Source organism: Schistocerca gregaria, chromosome 3, assembly GCF_023897955.1.
Source record: "Schistocerca gregaria isolate iqSchGreg1 chromosome 3, iqSchGreg1.2, whole genome shotgun sequence".
NCBI classification, from domain to species: domain Eukaryota; kingdom Metazoa; phylum Arthropoda; class Insecta; order Orthoptera; family Acrididae; genus Schistocerca; species Schistocerca gregaria.
In genome coordinates, this window is record NC_064922.1 from 558,814,992 (window position 1) to 558,834,080 (window position 19,089).

General features: G+C 38.0%; 1 protein-coding gene across 1 annotated transcript in view; it reads left to right on the forward strand.

The window, feature by feature from the left end:
- The window catches only part of LOC126353909 (BAI1-associated protein 3), a 1,859,046-nt gene that overhangs the window by 1,720,769 nt on the left and 119,188 nt on the right, over nt 1-19,089 (forward strand). Inside the window, exons 21-24 of the mRNA XM_050003139.1 lie at nt 10,894-11,002; nt 11,097-11,204; nt 11,489-11,563; nt 17,028-17,129. Coding sequence (XP_049859096.1) covers nt 10,894-11,002; nt 11,097-11,204; nt 11,489-11,563; nt 17,028-17,129 — 394 coding nt within the window. The remainder of the gene's footprint in view (nt 1-10,893; nt 11,003-11,096; nt 11,205-11,488; nt 11,564-17,027; nt 17,130-19,089) is intronic.

A 19,089-nucleotide genomic window follows, 5' to 3' on the forward strand; every position in this document is an offset into this window, starting at 1 on the left:
AAAGAAGAGGCTGGGGTTGGGAGATAGAGGGATACCAGGGTAAGGGTGGGGGACAGTGAAGTTCTGCTGTGGGAGCATGCAGGGTCAAGATGGAGAGAAAGTAGTGCAGCTGGGTGCAGTCAGGAGGTTAGACGGGGTGCAGGGGAGAGGGCAGAGGGTAACAGAAAAGGAGAGAAGTCAAAAGACTGGGTGTGTTGGGTGGAATAAAGGGCTGTGCAGTGCTGGAATGGGAAGAGGGAAGGGGCTAGAAGGGTCAAGACAATGACTAACAAAGGTTGAGGCGAGGATGGTTATGGGAATGGAGGAAGTGTTGCAGGAAGAGTTCCCACCTGTGCAGTTCAGAAAATTTGTTGTTGGTGGGAAGGATACAGATGGCACAGGCTGTAAAGCAGTCATTGAAATGAAGAATGTCATGTTGGGTGGCATGCTCAGCAACAGGATGGTCGAGTTGTCCTTTGGCCACATTTTGTCGGTGGCCATTCATGTGGACAGGTAGCTTGTTGGTTTTCATGTCCATATAGAATGCAGCACAGTGGTTGCAGCTTAGCTTGTAGATCGCATGAGTGGTTTCACAGGTAGCATCAGCATTGATGAGTGGTCCCTCTCAAAATACACCGAGTGTCTCAGTGAGGCCTTTACAGAATGTAATTACCCTCCAACCTTGTACAAAAACAGATCTCCCATGCCTTACCTTTCCAGTCACACAACACCTCCCAAAGTTTGACCGCCCAGCTGCAGAGAAGCATTTCCCTCATGACTCACCCAGGACTGAAGCAACTGAATTACATTCTCTGCCAGCGTTTTGACTACCTCTCATTGTGCCCTGAAATTCCCACCCAATGTCCTCTCCTCCCCCCCCCCCCCCCCCCCCAGCCCCAAACCCCAGAGGTATTCCGCCACCCACTGAACCTATACAATATCATTGTCGATCCCTAAACAGCCCCTGCTCTCAAACCCTTGTCTCACAGCTCATATCCCTGTAAGAGACCTAGATGCAAGACCTGTTCCATACATCCTCCCACCACCACCTACTCCAATCCAGTCACAAACATCACCTTTCCCATCGAAGGCAGGACTACCTGTGAAGCCAGTCATATGATACACAAACTAAGCTGCAACCACAGTACTGCATTCTATGTGGACGTGACAACCAACAAGCCATCTGTCTTCATGAATGGTCCCTGACAAACTGTGACCAAAAGACAACTGGACCATCCTGTTACTGAGCACACCACCCAACACAATGTTTTTCTCTCAATGACTGCTTCACAATCTATGCCATCTGTATCCTTACCACCAACACCAGCTTTTCTGAATTGTGCAGGGGGGAACTCACCCTGCAATATATTCTATGTTCCTGTAGCCCCCCTGGCCTCAACCTTTGTTACCCATTGTCCTGACCTATCTAAGCCCTGCCCTCTTCCATTCTAGCGCTACACAACCCTCTGTTCCACCAGCACAACCAGTCTTTTTACTTCTCTTTTTCCGATACTCCCCCTCTCCCCTGCTCTCCATCTAAGTTCCCAGCTACCCTACTCTCTCTCCATCCTTCCCTGCACTCTCCTGCAGCAGCACTTTACCACCCACCACCATTACCCTGCTATCCCCCCCCCCCCCCTCCCCACACCCCCATCTTCCTTACCCAACTAGTTGCCTCTCCAATCATGTGCAGCTGCCCATAGTCTGGCATCAGCTGCTAGAGATTGTGGTCTGTGGTCATATGTGTGTGAGTTGCATATTTGTGTGTGTGTGTGTGTGTGTGTGTGTGTGTGTGTGTGTGTGTGTGTGTGTGTGTGTGTGTTTTGTATGTTTTTGACAAAGGCTTTGTTGACCGAAAACTTATTGTGTGACAGTCTTTTTGTTTTTCCTACCTGTGACTAAGCATTTCTGCTATATGGCTAGTACATCATAAAAAAAGCATTTTGTTTAACACAGGTATATGAATACCATTATTACCCTTATGTTGCATGTCTTTCTTCACATTTAATTTGCCTTCCTTTCCACCTCTTTCTGCTCCTACATCTTCTCTTCTTTCTCTCTTTCTTTCTTCTCTAGTGTTATTGAAACAAGAACAAATGGTAATATTTCAAAAATAATGGAAATATAACCACTTTTTTTATATAAGAGGAGGTGATGAACATAATGACAGAATTGTTGTGTCATGGTCAGTGAGCCCTTTATTAACATCAATTTTAAGGCACAATATAAATAGGGAAGTATCAGTCTTAGAATGGAACAGTATATCCCTCAAAGAGAAGTCTCGTTTACTTTGCTTATGTTATGTTATGTTAACCGGGGACCTAGAAATGATGGAGAGGCTCTGTCCCCACTGCAGCCGCAGTGGTCCACAACTCCATGACGACTACCACAGTCCACTTCACCCCTCCACCGCCCCAAACCAAACCCAGGGTTATTGTGCGGTTTGGCCCCTGGTGGACCCCCGAGGGAGCGTCTCACACCAGACGAGTGTAACCCCAATGTTTGCGTGGTAGAGTAATGGTGGTGTATGCTTACGAGGAGAAATTGTTTGCACAGCAATCACTGACATAGTGTAGTGGAGACAGAATAAGGGGAACCAGCCTGCATTTGCTGAGGCAGATGGAAAACTGCCTAAAAACCATCCACAGACTGGCTGGCTCATCAGACCTTGACATAGATCTGTCGGGCAGATTCGTGCCAGGCACTGGTACCCCTTCCCGCCCAGAAAGCCATGCGGGCCTTACTTTGCTTGCTTTCACTCTATCTTGTATGGTGTTTTATTTTTCAGGTAATTGTGTACAGCCACCAAGAATATTTTTAGCCCAGAAAAGGGCAGTCAGGCTGATCTATGGTCTCAGCTCATGAACTTTAATAGGCCATTGCTCAGGTGTCACAGAATTCTAACTCTGCTATGCCTGTACATACATTCCGTCATGGGATTTGTTTGTGACAATATTTACTGATTCAGAAGAAACTGCAACATTCATTCAGTGAACACTAAATAGAAAAAAATATACACTTTGTTCAGCATTTACAGAAAGGTGCAGACTGTTTAGTAGGATTCATTTTTCAATAGGCTTTCAGGAGAACTAAAGAAAGTGAATGATAAACCTGAAGTTGAAAGGTTGCCTTGTGGCACATTCTTGTTCTGTATAGGAGTTCCTCAAAGTAGTTGGGAACTTTCATCTGTAATATGTTATTTATTACAATAATGGAAATTCCTGGATGGATCAATACATGAAATAATGTAAAAGCTACCACTCAGCTGTAACAGACAGATGCATGGAGCACAGTAACACAAAATATGAAACAGCATTGTGTGAATGCTGTTTTCTGCTACACATTATTGTGCTCCTAGCATCAATCCACTACAAGTGAGAGGTTGGCTTTCCCATATTTTACGTACTTTATTTATTTGCATGCCCTCTTGCAGTTTTTTTATGTTTTAATAAGTGTGCAATTTTATTGGTTATAAAGTTTCTAGCCAACTTTTCTGTTAGGTATGTACTGAATTATTCCATGACCAAGTAGCCTTGGCTCACATGGTAGATAAATAAAGTAGATAACCACCAAATTTTGAAGTAAAGTAAGTGATAGCACAGTGAAAGGGAGAGAACAGCAAATGTGTGTGCCATGTCCTAAACGTATATGCTCCTGCTTTTGTCCTGTTAATGAAGTGTCTGTGCTGCCTCTCCCTATTGAAGACACCTAGGAATGTGGACATTTGCATCAGATCTGGAGGGATTCTTTTAAATTTTCAAGTTCCAGCTGCAATACTGTATTCTTCCCCTTACAATAAGTAGATAGAGCTGGAAATATTCAAGTTTACTGTTACAAAGAGTAAAAGAATGGCTGGTGGCCAGCAGTTTTCTGTGCTTGTTTGCCATCGACAAGTACTTTGGGAATGTCAGTGTTTCAGTGTTGTGTTGGAGACAGTGTTGGTGTTGCCACGTTGGGATGTTACCTGATAGGATGAAAACACTACACATAGTGGCCACCAATAATCAGTGTCATTTTGATATTCTATCTTGGAGTGGGTTGAGCAGCTACATCATCCAGAAGTGGTAGCAAAACTCAATTCAGAGGCGGTGGGCTTCATGTATCCTTGATGGATGGTGGAAGCACATTTATTCCTGGTTGCACTATGGACTGACTTATACCTCAGTGCTAGAATAAAAATAGTCTGTTTTTCAAAGATTTACATAACCTAATATTGTGACTAGCTGATCATGTCCAGTCAGGTACTCGCTTCAGGAAATGGACTTGGTGCAACCTGGTTGCATCTGCAGTGTCTGGTGCATCAGGTGGAGGAATGTACAAGGTTACCTTCTTTCCATAGAGCACCTCAGACTGTTGCATACATTAGCTAGTGGGGAAGAGTGTTAATTCTACTTCTGTTATTTGTTTTCTCTTCTAGCATTTTCTGCTTTGATGTCTGTGCAGACAGCTTGCACTGTATTTGGTGAGGGTATACACAAACACCATCAATGTGGTGTATAACAGGGATGGCCAAAAACTCTGCATGCATGCAGAGCTCTCACATGCGTGTGGAGCTCTCTTGTCTGACTTCACACCTTCCTCATTACCTAATCACATTGGCTGAGTAGAAAGATGGGGAAATTACAAATGTGCCACATTATATGACAGTGCGATCACAGAAGGAACATTAAATGGATTGCATGCAGTGTGGCTGCATATTACACTGTATTAGGAAACTCGATTGACTTATCCAAAAGAATCAAGAATGAAATAAACTTGCTGGCATTGTCAGTTAACTACCTGCAGATATCTGCTACCATGACAGCTACGTAGGGAGGGATTGTTTGTCATGAAACACTAATTTCATTAAAGTTGTATACATTCAATGTTGTATCGGATTCCACTGCCTCAATAACTCATACTCACCATCACTGGAAGATTTATTTGATCTGGCAATTTTGAGTGCTATTTTTTAGTCTGCTTTTCAAGGTGCACTGCTACAGTTGATTGCTATCTAAACATAAGGAACTATGAAATGGACGAATACAATGAATTTTTACAAATATAAAGGGTGATTAAGAAGAATTTCCATTTGAGGGCATTGCTGCAATGTATATGCAATGTAGCGTCACTCTGATGTGAGTGTACAATCACCAACATGTATCAAGGGATTAGTGTGGCATTCATGTCTACTCCAATATGCATGCAATAAATGTGGAAATATGAACTATGATGACATTATAACCATATGAGTCCCAATTGGGCCAATGTGCTGTTATTCTTTTCTTGGCTGCTGAAGGGCAAACATCAATGGACATCTATCAGAAAATGAAGAATTTGTGTGGAGTGGCATGTCCATAGAAAATCACTGTTGTGGAGTCATCTGTGAAAAATTTGACAAGGGGTGCTGCTCCTTAATGATAATGTATGTCCTCAAATTGCTAATGTTGTAATGCAGAAGTTATGCCAACTCAAATCAGAGACACTTGAGCACCATGCTATAGTCGTCTTCTCTCCCCATGCAGTTAGCATGCCTTCAGTAGGCATAGAATGGTCTACGATTCCTGTCAGATTAGAATGGAATTTCTCATGCAACAGGACACGGTGATTTACCAAAGGAGTATCTTCAACCTAGGGCATTAGTGGGGTGATTTCCTCAATTCTCACAGCAAATTTACCTGATTAGCATAGCATTTCTGGACTGTACAGCCTCCAAACAGAAACTTTTTGATCACCTCTCATAAATACGTACAAATATAAACAGCACAAAACAGTGATTTGCATGGGGTACTCACATTGGAATCAGCTCACTGCAAAGCTCTGCATCTTTTTAGATTGGTCAACTTGTTTGCTCTTGAAACATTTCTAATATCCTCTCACAGTCTGATTAATGCTTAAACTGAATTTAATAGTTGTCTGGCTAATGAAGACAACAAACTTTACATTGGCAAACTCTGAGAGAACTTAGAACGTCAAACCCTAATTGACAATGTACTGTTCGAGGTAAAGCACTGTTTCAATAAGCATCAGGTTGCAGTTATACATGCCCTTCTGTTGATACTGACCTACCTGCCAGTACTGTGTCCTTTAAACCAGTTGCACTTCTTCAACCTGTTAAACTTGCCTGACCTTCCCTGTAGTGCATTTATCAGTATTCTGCATCCCAGTCACCAAATGGCAGCAAGAGGAAACAGATATAAAAGTTATGGAAGTGTGTGACTTTTCAGAGTTAGTGCCTCTTTCTTACAGCAGAAGGATTGAAGAGAAAGGTAGAGGAATGAAGGAAAAGTACTGGCAAGGTTTAGGAAATAGAGAGAGTTACAGGAAAGTTGCTCAGGACCCGAGGTCAGGAGAGACTTACCAAACAGGATGAGAAGGAAAGACTGATTGTTAGGAAGCTTGTCCGTTGCAGTTCCCAACAATCATTCTTTCCTTATCCTGTTTGGTATGTCTTTCCTGACCAAGTGTTTTCAATGACTTTTCCATAACTGTTCTCATTTTCTAAACCTCACCAGTCCTTGCCCTTCATCCCTCTTCCTTTCTCTTCAACCATTCTGCCAGAAGAAAGAGCCACTGGATCCAAAACCTTGCACATTTCCATAACTTTGTGTTTCCTCCTAAGGCTGCTTGATGAGTAAAATGAATTGTAAGTTATTCCTGAAGAATTAACTATGATTTCTGCAAGATGGATATATCATTTGTTGAATTCTGACCAAAATCAAATTCAAAATTAATTTTCTGGTTAATTTTTTGGATTATTTAAAAAGAATTTATTTGATCTTATGTGTCAATTTGTTTCTGTAGAGTCACATAGGTCCATCATATCATGTGAGGCATGCAACCGTAGTCAAACAGTGGGTGGCTGCTAGTGGTTTTGTTGCAGAAAAGGCAAAACAATTTCATCTGATGCCAAGGCTATGGCCAGTATCTTCTAGGATGGAAAAGGTTTTCTTTATATTGACTGCCTTTGTAAAATGTGAAACAATAACATCAATGCTATTCAGTGCTCTGAATCAATTTGTATTGAACAAATACACCAGAGTAAGTCTGAAATCAAAAAGGAAAAACTGTCTTTTATCGTTACACACAAAGTTGTTTTGGTTGTGAGAAAATGAAGGTTGTGGAGTGTGAACTGTTGGAACATAAACACTGTTCACAAGATTTTAGATCATCTAACTTCTGCTTATTACCACAGCTAAAGGAATTTATGGCTGAAATGTTTTATGTTGAATGAAGAGATAATGGAAGTGGTAGATTAGGATCTGGAAGAGCCGGCTGGAGTGGCGAAGTGGTTCTAGGCGCTTCAGTCTGGAACCACGTGACTGCTACGGTCACATGTTCGAATCCTGCCTCGGGTGTGGATGTGTGTGACGCCCTTAGGTTAGTTAAGTTTAAGTAATTCTAAGTTCTGGGGAACTGATCACCTCAGATGTTAAGTCCCATAGTGCTCAGAGCTATTTGAACCATTTAGGATCTGGAAGACCTAACAGAATTGTATTTTGGGGGTGAAATTTATTCACTCTAAAAAGTTGTTCAAAGTGCACTGAGCTAAAAGTGAACTACCTCAAAACATAAATTCATTTTGAGAAAAAAAAATTCACTGCTAGGTTGAGAAATGCTCTCCCCCTCCAGTATATTACATAATCCAAAGAAACTTAATACACATAATATTCAAAGAAGCAAAAATTTGTGCAAAATATTGTTACAGAATGTGGAGTGCAGAGTAACATCTACAAAATTGCTGGGAATTCATGTTGATGAAAACTTAAATTTTAATGACCATCTATAAAATGGCACAGAAACTCCATACAGCCTGTTTTGCTCTAAGAATTATATCAAACATTTGTTGTCAAAAGATGTCAGGGTGGCATACCTGTACTTCAGCTGTCTCCACTCTCTTGTAACATATGGAATAACATTTTGGGGTATCACCACTTGCAAACTAAATTAAATTTTCTCCTTACAGAAGGGGGCTATACAAATAATAATACACAGTCCTCCACAGACACACTAAGGACACCTATTCAGAAAGCTTAAAATGTGAGGGGACTTCAAAAAGTAAGTTAAATATTATTATGGCAGGCCAGATAACTTTTATTGAATGCTGCACTACACTTTAGAGTGACACAGATATATGACACTACTTTCCAACATCATCACCAGGCCTCTGTAAACAATTATCAGAATACTCTGTCAAATGTTCAGTTCCCCAATGATAGAAATCCACTTCTTGGTCATGGAGACATTTGGGCACAGTTGTGTGTGTTTCCTCAATATCAGAAAGGCTGCAGTTGCTGTGAATCGGTTCCTAAACTGCCTAGACTTTGATGTCTGCAGTCAATACTGATGGCCTTCCTTCCCGATCAGCATAACCCATGTCTCTGTGGCCTTAGTTAAATTGTTGACACTGTTTCTCTGTGGCTGGACATGATACTGCATTTGGTTCACATATTGCCAGAATTGCATGGTGAATCTGTGTGCAGTTTAGAGGTTTTGCCCACAAGACTTGCAATGTCCTGTGTAATTCATCTTTGCAATATATTTCCAGCCATCATGTCATTTCATCCCAACATCTGCATCTGTTAACCTTTCCACAGCAAAATTTTGTCTGCAGGAAGCCCAGAATTGTACTCTCTTCTGACAATATGCCACTCTTGTTGCACAAGTGTCTTAGCATGGAATAAGGTTTGTAAATTACTTTTTGAATTCCATTCATACTAACAATACTCTTTCTATGTATATACAGATATCAGGGCTAACCTTTAAGATTTTCAGACATGTGTTGAGTTTCATAACTACTTCATGTGAAATGGCACAAAAGCTAATACAAAGCGAATGAAAAGAACTAACACACAAAGGCAAATGAACCACATTTGTAGATTGGAGTTTACATCAGAATGTTAGAAGATGAAAATAAATTTTTAGCAGAATTTAAAAAAATCTACTGAAACAATATTTGTACTCTGTAAGCAACTATGTTGGCCAATAACATTTTGCTGGTATGTTCATTTTGAGCCAAAACTGAAAATACCCTGTTTCACCCATTGATATATTCATTATGTATAACATATCCAACTTTCACTGAATCTGTGTGTGTAAAACGATTTGCTGTTTGGGGAGAACAAGACTGTAGGCCTATGGAAAAGAGCCAATTAATTTATAATAACAGAAGCATGTATGCATATAAATTTGTATTACTGTCTAAGGTTCACTTTGTATAATCTTGTGTGTGTGTGTGTGTGTGTGTGTTATTTTATTTATATATTTGTATCTGCCATTTTCCGTATAATCGATTCAGATAAAATTTACATTTACATTTGCACAACAACCATACAATATTTATTGTCTACATATGGACAGAGACATATTCAGTATTTAAAAAATAAAAATAAATGTTTTCTACATCTGGTTGTTAATTTAAGTCTGATAAATTACAGTTCATTAGAGTTGCAAAAGGCAAGACCACTGCCAGATGTAGCGATATTCATTTATATCAGGTGTCTGAATGACATAAGGAGTACACAATTATCTGTAAAACTTGTCAAGCCAGAAAAGACATAAGGTGATTGTGAAGTGGAAGAGTTGAACAATTTTACTAAATCAATGACAAGATGGCTTAGAGACTATATTAGATTATATACAGGATGAAACAGAAGAACTTTCTCATCTTTGATACTGTGAAAAACATCTCTTCTATTGCAAGCTCTTTGCTTTCCATATTTTGGGAGAAGCTGTTGTGGATTAATAAAAGAAAAATGTGCAACAATATTAGGAAAATGAGAGTTTGCTACTCACTGTAAAGATTACCCATTGAGTTGCAGATAGGCACAATGAAAAGACTGTTACACATTATACCTTTTGGTTAGTGCTTCTTCATCCAAGAAAACACACATACATTCACACAAGCAAGTACACTTCATGCACACTGACTCTACTGTCAGCAACTCTGACCAAAAAAAGTAAAGAAAATGTCCAGTAAACAAGACCTCTAAAATGCAGACCTTAAGAGCTGTGAGCAGTTCAAAGATGAACAAGGGCTAACAGCTTCTAAGGTGTGCACTTTAGAGCCCATGTTTACTAGACATTTTTTCTCATTTTTGTCTGTACTACCATCTCTCAAAATATGGAAAGCAAAGCACTTTCAGTAGAAGATATGTGTCTCACAAAAGCAAAGATTAACAAGTACTCACTGACCTTAAGGTATACATTTTAAAGCCGTGTTTCTTGTTTTGGTCCTTACCACCACATCTGAAAATATGAAAAGCAAAGAGCTTCAGTAGAAGACATGTGCTTCACAGTAGCAAAGATGAACAAATACTTTCCACCCTTAAGATACATATTTTAGAGCCTATGTTTACTAGATATTTTTTCTTATTTTGTTTCGTACTACTACCTCGGAAAGTCTGTCATTTTGGAGTTCTGATTCACCATGTATATTGTTCATTATAATTATTCATACTTGGAAGATCTGTGGAACTGCTGATTATGTTTGTGCCAGGCAGTCAACAAAGTGTTGCATTATGCTCATTGTGTTCTACAACATGCCTTTTAGCATCACAATTGGCAGTTAGACATTTTCGAGTGACGACTTAGGCACATTTCTGCTACTTTGTGAGAATTAGTTTTGAAGACTTGGTGAGTTTTGGGTCACCTGAAGATATTCATTTAGAACAAAATCTGTCATGGTGTAATAAACATACTCTAATGTAATTGTACAGATAAAAAATCTACCTACCAAGCAGCAGCAGCAGGAGTACACACATATATTAAAAAGTTTTTTGTATACATGTGTCCTCATGCAGCTGCTTGGTGAGTAGATTTTTTATCTATCCAATTACATTATACTGTCAAAAATTGTTTACTTTTGTTGTAATAAACATGTTCTAGCTACATTTTAATGTTTTTAGTTAAATTTTGTGTTTTATTTGTTTTCAGTTTTCGAGACCATCTCTCGCCTGTTGATCAAAAATCTCTCTCTATAAATTGTTACTATGAGTGGTTTGAACCAGCACTTGACAGATGGTTGGATGTATCAAAGTTCAAGGTAAATTTGACTGAAATTCAAAATGATTGATACTTCAATGTTTGCATATAAATTGTGTAGCCAACTAAGCTTCACATGCATTTTTGTTGTATAGGCAATGCATCGTATCCACAAGGCAGCTGAACTGAATAAAGTTTGCACTGGTGACTTCATTGTTAAACATAGTACCTCAGCTGTGGATGCAACTGCGTGTTTCTACCAGGTTAGTGAGTGTCACATTAAAATAAAAATCTGGATGAAATAAGTAATATTCTATAGGTTCAACTTGTATAAGAAAAGAATAGATTCACTTGTGACACATTATTATAATAGTCTTAAAGAATAGTTTTTGTTATTCCTTCATTGTCGAAGGATCAATATCAGTTACATTTCTTGTATATGTACAAATGGTTCTTTGTAAGTCTTCATTCAAGGAGTTAAAAATTTATAAATATGAATATTTCACAAAATTGTGGCTTGTATGTCTTCTGTTATTAATTTTTACAGATAAAAGAGTTCTGGAGGCAGTTAGCTTGGCCTGACTTAGTGGGATCATACAACTACATAATGAAGATCATTGATGTAAGTATTTCTGAATTCAGTAACCAGTATACAAAAGTCAAAGTTAACATTAACTGTAAGTGAACCAGGCTGTACTGATGGAATGATAAGATAGATCCACACAGAGTGTACAAAAGAATAGTATGTAGCATAGGTTGCTGAAGTGTGCAACACCAGGGCCCCACACCCACCCTAATTCTTGCCCTTCTCAGTTTGTCAGTGCACTTGCACAACGTTACTGGCACTGAGTTTTGTCTTGTTGTAGTGCTTATAGTAGGTACATGGTTAGTACTGAGGTGATAGGAAGAAAGGTGAAGGATACAGTAAAAGAGATGTGACATAAGCTGACTAAAAAAAAAAACAAGTGAGAAAGAAGGTTGAAGAATTAACTATGAGAGGTACTTGAGTTCTCTTTTCCCTTGTGTTCCAGTCTTTTGTCTATGAGAAGAAACCTTTCCCTCTATCCACAGCTGTAAATACATCCTTTTGCCACAGTGTCATTTTGTCCAAGTAGCAACATAAAAATAATCTGGAATTCTGGCACATTTTTATAACCTGCCATAATCGTTGCTTTTGTAGTTTCTTCAACTACTTTCACATTGTGATTCTTCAAGCTTCCCTGGAAATATGTTGACATGTTGAATAATCGGATCTTCTGCTGGATATTTTCATTGTTCTCGCACGATGTTTCAACAACCTGACTCAGTGTCTTCTTCAGGTGCGCCCTGAGACTATCAAAATATCATGCGAGAATGACACAAACAACCACATGATATTTTGACAGTGTGACTAACTATCTATGTCAGGTGCTCCCTAAGACTGTCTCAGGAGCAGCACCTGAAGAAGGCAAGGAGTCATGATGTTGGAATGTCATGCAAGAACGACATGGACAGCCAGCAGAAGACCTAATGACTCAACATGTCTACTACCACAGTCTCTACTTCAACATTATCTATTTGCTCTGCCTGGAATTTCATTTCATTGCTATGATTATCAAAACATAACTCAGTTACTACTTCTGATTTAATCTGACAAGAATTAACTACATACATCTGCTCTTTATAACATTTTTCAGCTTCCTTTCTACTGTGTATCGTATCAGTACTAAAATTTCCTAATTTCAATTTAAAATTTTCTTTGACATTTTGTAATTTACTTCCCAAGCAAACTTTTGCTGATTCTTTGTTATCATTCAGCACTACTTAGACCTGACTGTAAGTTATTGAAGTCCAATTTTACAAAACTACTAATCTCAGAACAATTTGTGCCAATTTTTTCACTTAAGATTCTTATGTCACTTTTAAGGTCCCTACAATTTTTGCCCAGTTTGAATTCAATTTCAAATTTACTCTACTGATGTCACTTTGAATGTCTTTAGTCATTTCAGATCTTCATCAACATATTAATACAATGCTCAAGTATCACTTAACATTACCTTAGTAATATAATATAAGAAAATATAATAATTCAAATTCTAAAGAAAGCAGGTGCAGACAGCACTTAAAATTACCAGACTATCAGTTTAATAATTCACAGGTGCAGAATACTAACATGAATCCTTCACAGAAGAATGGAAAAACTGTTAGAGGCTGACCTCGAGGAAGATCAGTTTGGATTCCAGAGAAATGTAGGAACATGTGAAGCAACACTGATCCTAAAACTTCTCATAGATGATAGGTTAAGGCAAGGCAAACTTACATTTATAGCATTTTTACACTTTGAGGAAGTTTATGATAATGTTGACTGGAATACTCTCTTTGAAATTCTAAAGGTGACCGGGGTAAAACACAGGGAGCAAAAGGCTGTTTACAGTTTGTACAGAAATCAAATGACAGGTATAAGAGTTGAGGGGAATGAAAGGGAAGCAGTGGTTGAGAAGGGAGTGAGACCAAGTTGTAGCCTATCCCCGACGTTATTCAATCTGTGTATTGAGCAATCAGTAAGGGAAACAATCAAAAATTTGGAGTAGGATTAAAGTCCTTGGAGAAGAAATAAAAACTTTAAGGTTTGCTAATGACATTGTAATTCATTGTAATTCTGTCAGAGACTGCAAAGGACTTGGAAGAACAGTTGAACGGACTGGAGAGTGCCATGAAAGGAGGATATAAGATGAACATCAAAAGAAGCAAAATGAGGGTAATGGAATGTAATCGTATTAAATCAGGTGATACTGAGGAAACTAGATTAGGGTATGAGACACTTAAAGTAATAGATCAGTTTTGCTATTTTGGAAGCAAAATAACTGAGGATGGTTGAAGTGGGGAGTATATAAATTAAATGTAGACCAGCAATGGCAAGAAAAGCTTTTTGAAGAAGAGAAATATGTTAACATTGAGTATAGATTTGAGTGTCAGGAAGACTTTCTGAAAGTTTTGTGTGGCGTATAGCCATCTATGGAAGTGAAACGTAGATGGTAAACAGTTTAGACAAGAAGAGAATAGAAGCTTTTGAAATGTGGTGCTACAGAAGAATGCTCAAGATTAGATGGATAAATCACATAACTAATGAGGAGGTGTTGAATAGAATTGGGGAAAAGAGAAATTTGTGATACAACCTGACTAGAAAAAGGGATCAGTTGGTAGGACAGATTCTGCAGCATCAAGGGATCACCAATTTAGTACTGGAGGGAAGTGGGAAGGGGTAGGGGGAGGAGGGAAAAATTGTAGAGGGAGACCAAGAGATGAATACAGTAAGCAGAAGGATGTAGGTTGCAGTAGTTACTCAGAGAAGAAGAGGCTTGCACAGGATAGAGCAGTGTGGAGAGCAGCATCAAACCAGTCTTTGGACTGAGGACAAAAACAACAACCACCACCACCACCACCACCACCACCACCACCACCACCACCACCACCTTCTTAATCTTTAACATTCAAGAGTTCAGTAAGCAGTGCTCTAGCCATTTCATCAATTACCTAATTAGTGTTTATTTCAACACCTAAAACTGAATCAAGGTCCAGCGTTATGCCATTCTCATTACACAAGGCACTCTTAACTACCAAATCTTTTCCATCATTGCCTTATAATCCTTGCTCTCTAAAATCACAATATCCATCTTCTTTGTAACTCAGCTTGCCAATAGCTAAAAAAACACTTAACGCAATAAAGATGCTTTTATCTTAACTCTAGCTGTGTAGCTTGCTGTCCTAGATGTACTTTTCCCTCCTAACAGGCCAGTTTCTTCATGTCAGGACACAAAATTACAATAAGCAAAACAGCAAATATGCTTAACTAGGTGCAGTATAACCATAGAAAAGATAAAATTGTGGATACTACTGTGTGAAAATAATTTCTATTTATATGGGAATTGAAACTTCATGGTAGATTAAAACTGTGTGCCAGACTGAGACTCGAACTCGAGACTTTGTCTTTTGCGGGCAAGTGCTCTACCAAATGAGCTACCCAAACATGACTCACACCCCACCCTCACAGCTTTACTTCTGCCAATGCCTTGCCTCCTACCTTCCAAACTTTAACTTTTTTGATATTAATATAAAATGCATAAAGAGACAATAACTGGAATCACAGGAAATAAATACATTACTTTAGTTTACACTTGATTGGATGTCCTTAACCTCCAAGCAATTGCTCCTATGTATAAAGAGCATTAAATACAAATAAAACTGTTTTGCACCACTCTGTTGTTGTTCCACAATGGCAACCCAATACCTATTCCTTCGTTATTGCTTCAACTGACAGTAATAAACTGTGTTCTCATACGTTCAAATGAGCCCAAATAAGATAAAATAAACACCAATATAGGTAAAAAAATTACAACACTTTAGTTTACACTTGATTGGATGTCCTTTACCTCCAAGCAGTTGCTCCTACGTATAAAGGGCATTAAATACAAATAAAACTGTTTTGCACCACTCTGTTGTTGTTTCACAATGGCAACCCAATACCTATTCCTTCGTTATTGCTTCAACTGACAGTAATAAACTGTGTTCTCATACGTTCAAATGAGCCCAAATAAGATAAAATAAACACCAATATAGGTAAAAAAATTACAACATATTCAAGAAATTACCTGCATTATGATCTGGCAGCACAGGCACACAGTTAGGCACTTGTATACGAGATATAATGAGTAATTGAATAAGTGGTTTGCTGGGATGTGATGCAGCTGTGGTTTTAAATGCTTCAAGTGAGTCGTTGCTGTGTAGTAACACTTGTTTGTGGCAACTGAGTGATATAATGAAAGTTTGTTTAATCATTATTTAATTAAAGAGTGCTTTAGTGCATATTGTGTTTGTTTGTTTTATCATTGTTTAATTAAACTAAGGTTAAACTATGATTCTGCTCTTCCATGTTTACCTTGGTACCATAAAGACAGCTATACTTTACATGTGTACAAAGTATGCCATGTGGCTGCTCATGTCACAAAAATTGGCAGCATACTCAAGGGTTAAATGAGTACAGATTATATTCCTATGTTATGATGTGAAAGTAGTGGCATGCACTTGAATCTACAAATGCCCACCAGGTTTCTGAAAACAGATTTTCAAACTGAAATAGTTCATAAACTAATAAGTTATTCTAGGAACGTTATGCATTTTTGGAATTATAAAAATTAGGACAACACTACAATACCACTTATATTCTGAAAGGATTACATTCTGAGGTCCAAATGTTCAAGAAACTGACATCTTGGATATTACTTGAATATAGACAGTGTTTGAACTGCACAGTTTTCAGAAAAGATGATTTGTTCTTTAGAAAGACGGGAATAAGGGCCTTCAAGTAAGAGATATCAGTACTAAAACAAACAATTCTGAAGTGCTGCTGTTTTGATGAATTGTAAATTTTGTATATTTTTCTAGGTACAAAGTTTCTACATGAATTATCTACACTACTGTATCAGCAGATTGTAAGCTATACAAAGTTTTCATAAAAATAGCTTGGATAAGAATTTGTAGATTGTATATATTCACAGTAAGTGTATTATTTGAGGAATAGAGGATACAACAGGGGGGAAAATTATCTAACTTTAACTCCAACTTATGTTTCCTTTTTGGTTCACTACTTGTTCTGCTGGTACAGCATTTGGATTATGTGTACATTTATTTTTCTGCAGTGTAGTTGTAGCTCCTAGTCTAGTTGTCTCTATTTCAGTAGTTGTGTATTTGTGTTGAATTTCATATAAATGTAAACAATTCCTTGCTTATATTTCACAAAAGCTTAACTATTCCATAGGTACCTAAGAAATTGTACTATCCACTCAAAAAATTGCTCATGGAATGCATACTGATGGAAGAAGGAAAAAGAAAATGAAAGAGAGATATGCTATATTTTTCTTTATGTTGTGATTGATGTGTGTTGAGCTTCAACAAGATTGAGATGTTGCTGTTTATGTTCATATAACCATTGCTGAATTGTTAGAAAAAAATTTCTTTTCCTTTGTGATTTTAAGTGTTGATTTTTATTTTATTAATTTTTGAGTGATCTCCATTTTAAGACTAAAAACTAAATATTTTCACTATTTCAGTGTATCTGTGGTGCAGCTGTGTATTATGCTGATCTCACCCATCAAAAACTTCAAGATACGGGATATTATGAGGACACTGCTCCCTTCAAGATAAGTGATGAGGTAACTACCACCTGAAACAATCATGCTGTGGTAATGTTTTCATCGCTATAGGATTACCCTGTTAAAAATACAGAAAAATATGGTTAAAATTTATGAGGCATGTATTGGTCACCTAAGCAGTTAGGTTAACATATAGTTATTAGATGGTTATATTTAAAGTGAATGATTTGCCATGACAGCCACATAGAGGATGCAGTTGGAATACGGTTGAGTATGGAACATCTATACAACATAGCCTTTGAGATTAAATTAACAACATAGTGCCCCTGTATTTTATTCAGAATTTTGATTTCCAATATTGATTTGAATTTGAAAACCCACTCTTTCTCAGCAACTCCATATTCCAATAAATTTTTAATATTCCAATTTTTTTTTCATTTGGTAATAAATTTCACCAACATTAACATGAATGTCACCTTCATTAGACATAACAGCAGTTATAAGAAGTACTCAAGTTGAGCTTGTTGGGTTGCTGTACAAACCACTGTGAAGTGCATTGTAGAGGGTAGTTGGCATGCCACCACATGTTAGAATTTCTTCCTGTTCCACTCACATTTGTAGTGCAGAAGAAATGGCTGCTTAAATGCCCCTGGTCTTGCTGTAATTAGCCTAACCTTATCTTAGCAGTCCCTGCAGGATTATGGTTGGATGGATGAAGAATATCTCTAGATTGTTCACTTAATATTGTTCCTCTAAAAGTTGGAAAAGTACCTTCAAAGCATAATTGGCCTCTGTTTTCAAATCTCTGCTGATTTAGGTTTTTCAACATTTCTGTGATGCACTCATGTGAGCTAGATAAACCTGTGATCATTCGTGCAGTCCTTCTTCATATTCATTTAATATTAGTTCTGTTTTATATGAGCTCTGCACACTTGAGCAGTATTTTAAGATGGGTAGTGTGTGTGTGTGTGTGTGTGTGTGTGTGTGTGTGTGTGTGTGTGTGTGTCAGTTTCAGTTGTGACACATTGAAATTTTAGTCATTGGATGCCATTTTATGTTTCTCAACATTTACAACAAAGTTCCAATCTTTGCACCTCATTGGAATCTTAATATCTGATGATATTTGTGCAGGTTTTTTTTTCAGATAGTACTTCATTTAAGATAACTGCATCATCTGCAAGAAGTCTGAAGTTACTATTAATACTGTCTACCAAGTCATCAACGTACAACATCAACAATAAGATTGCCCAAGACTCCTAGAGCATGTTAAAGTGGGTTTCTTACATTTGCCAGTACAGCCATATTTCCCCAACCCAATGTGCTATTTTAAATGTGGTGCCTTCTGCCCAGGGGAGTAAAGCTCCAATGTCGACTGGGGGTGATCTTCCGATCAGTACAGGCTCTCCTCCAAAGCACAGAGGCAGGGTGGAAGTTAAGCCACCCTGATCACTGGCTACCATATTACAGTGGAACCTGAATCGGTTCAGGATGCATGTGGCCGAATTACAACTCCTGTATGAGATGATTGAGGATAAGGCGGCGCCAAGTAGTGTCATATGCCTTATTAATGTCAAAGAATACACCTAGACAATGCTGGTTGCTAGTGTCAGCACTAATACCTGCATTTGCAAAGACCAATTTCAAGATCCTTGAAGACAGAACAGTCTTAACTAGACTGATCCTTGTCATTGTTATTGTTGTTTGTTTATGGTGATTAAAAAAATTATTGTATTATATGAATAAACTTGCCCTTCTTTAGCAAAAGATTGTTTTGGCAATCATATTCTGTTTTAAAATTTTAAGTAATGCAAAAAAATCAGCACATCTGATAGTGTTGTTAAGTGCAAACTCAGCATCCACTAATTCCTCTCCAGTTGATGCATGTTGTTGCTTAGAATTTAATTTTTTATTTGACTTTCCAGTAATGGATTTTCCTACAGAACAAAATTGGTGATTTCTAGAATATTCCTGGGTCCTTTTAAGTAATCTACATTCTACCAAGGAACATACAAATTTGTAT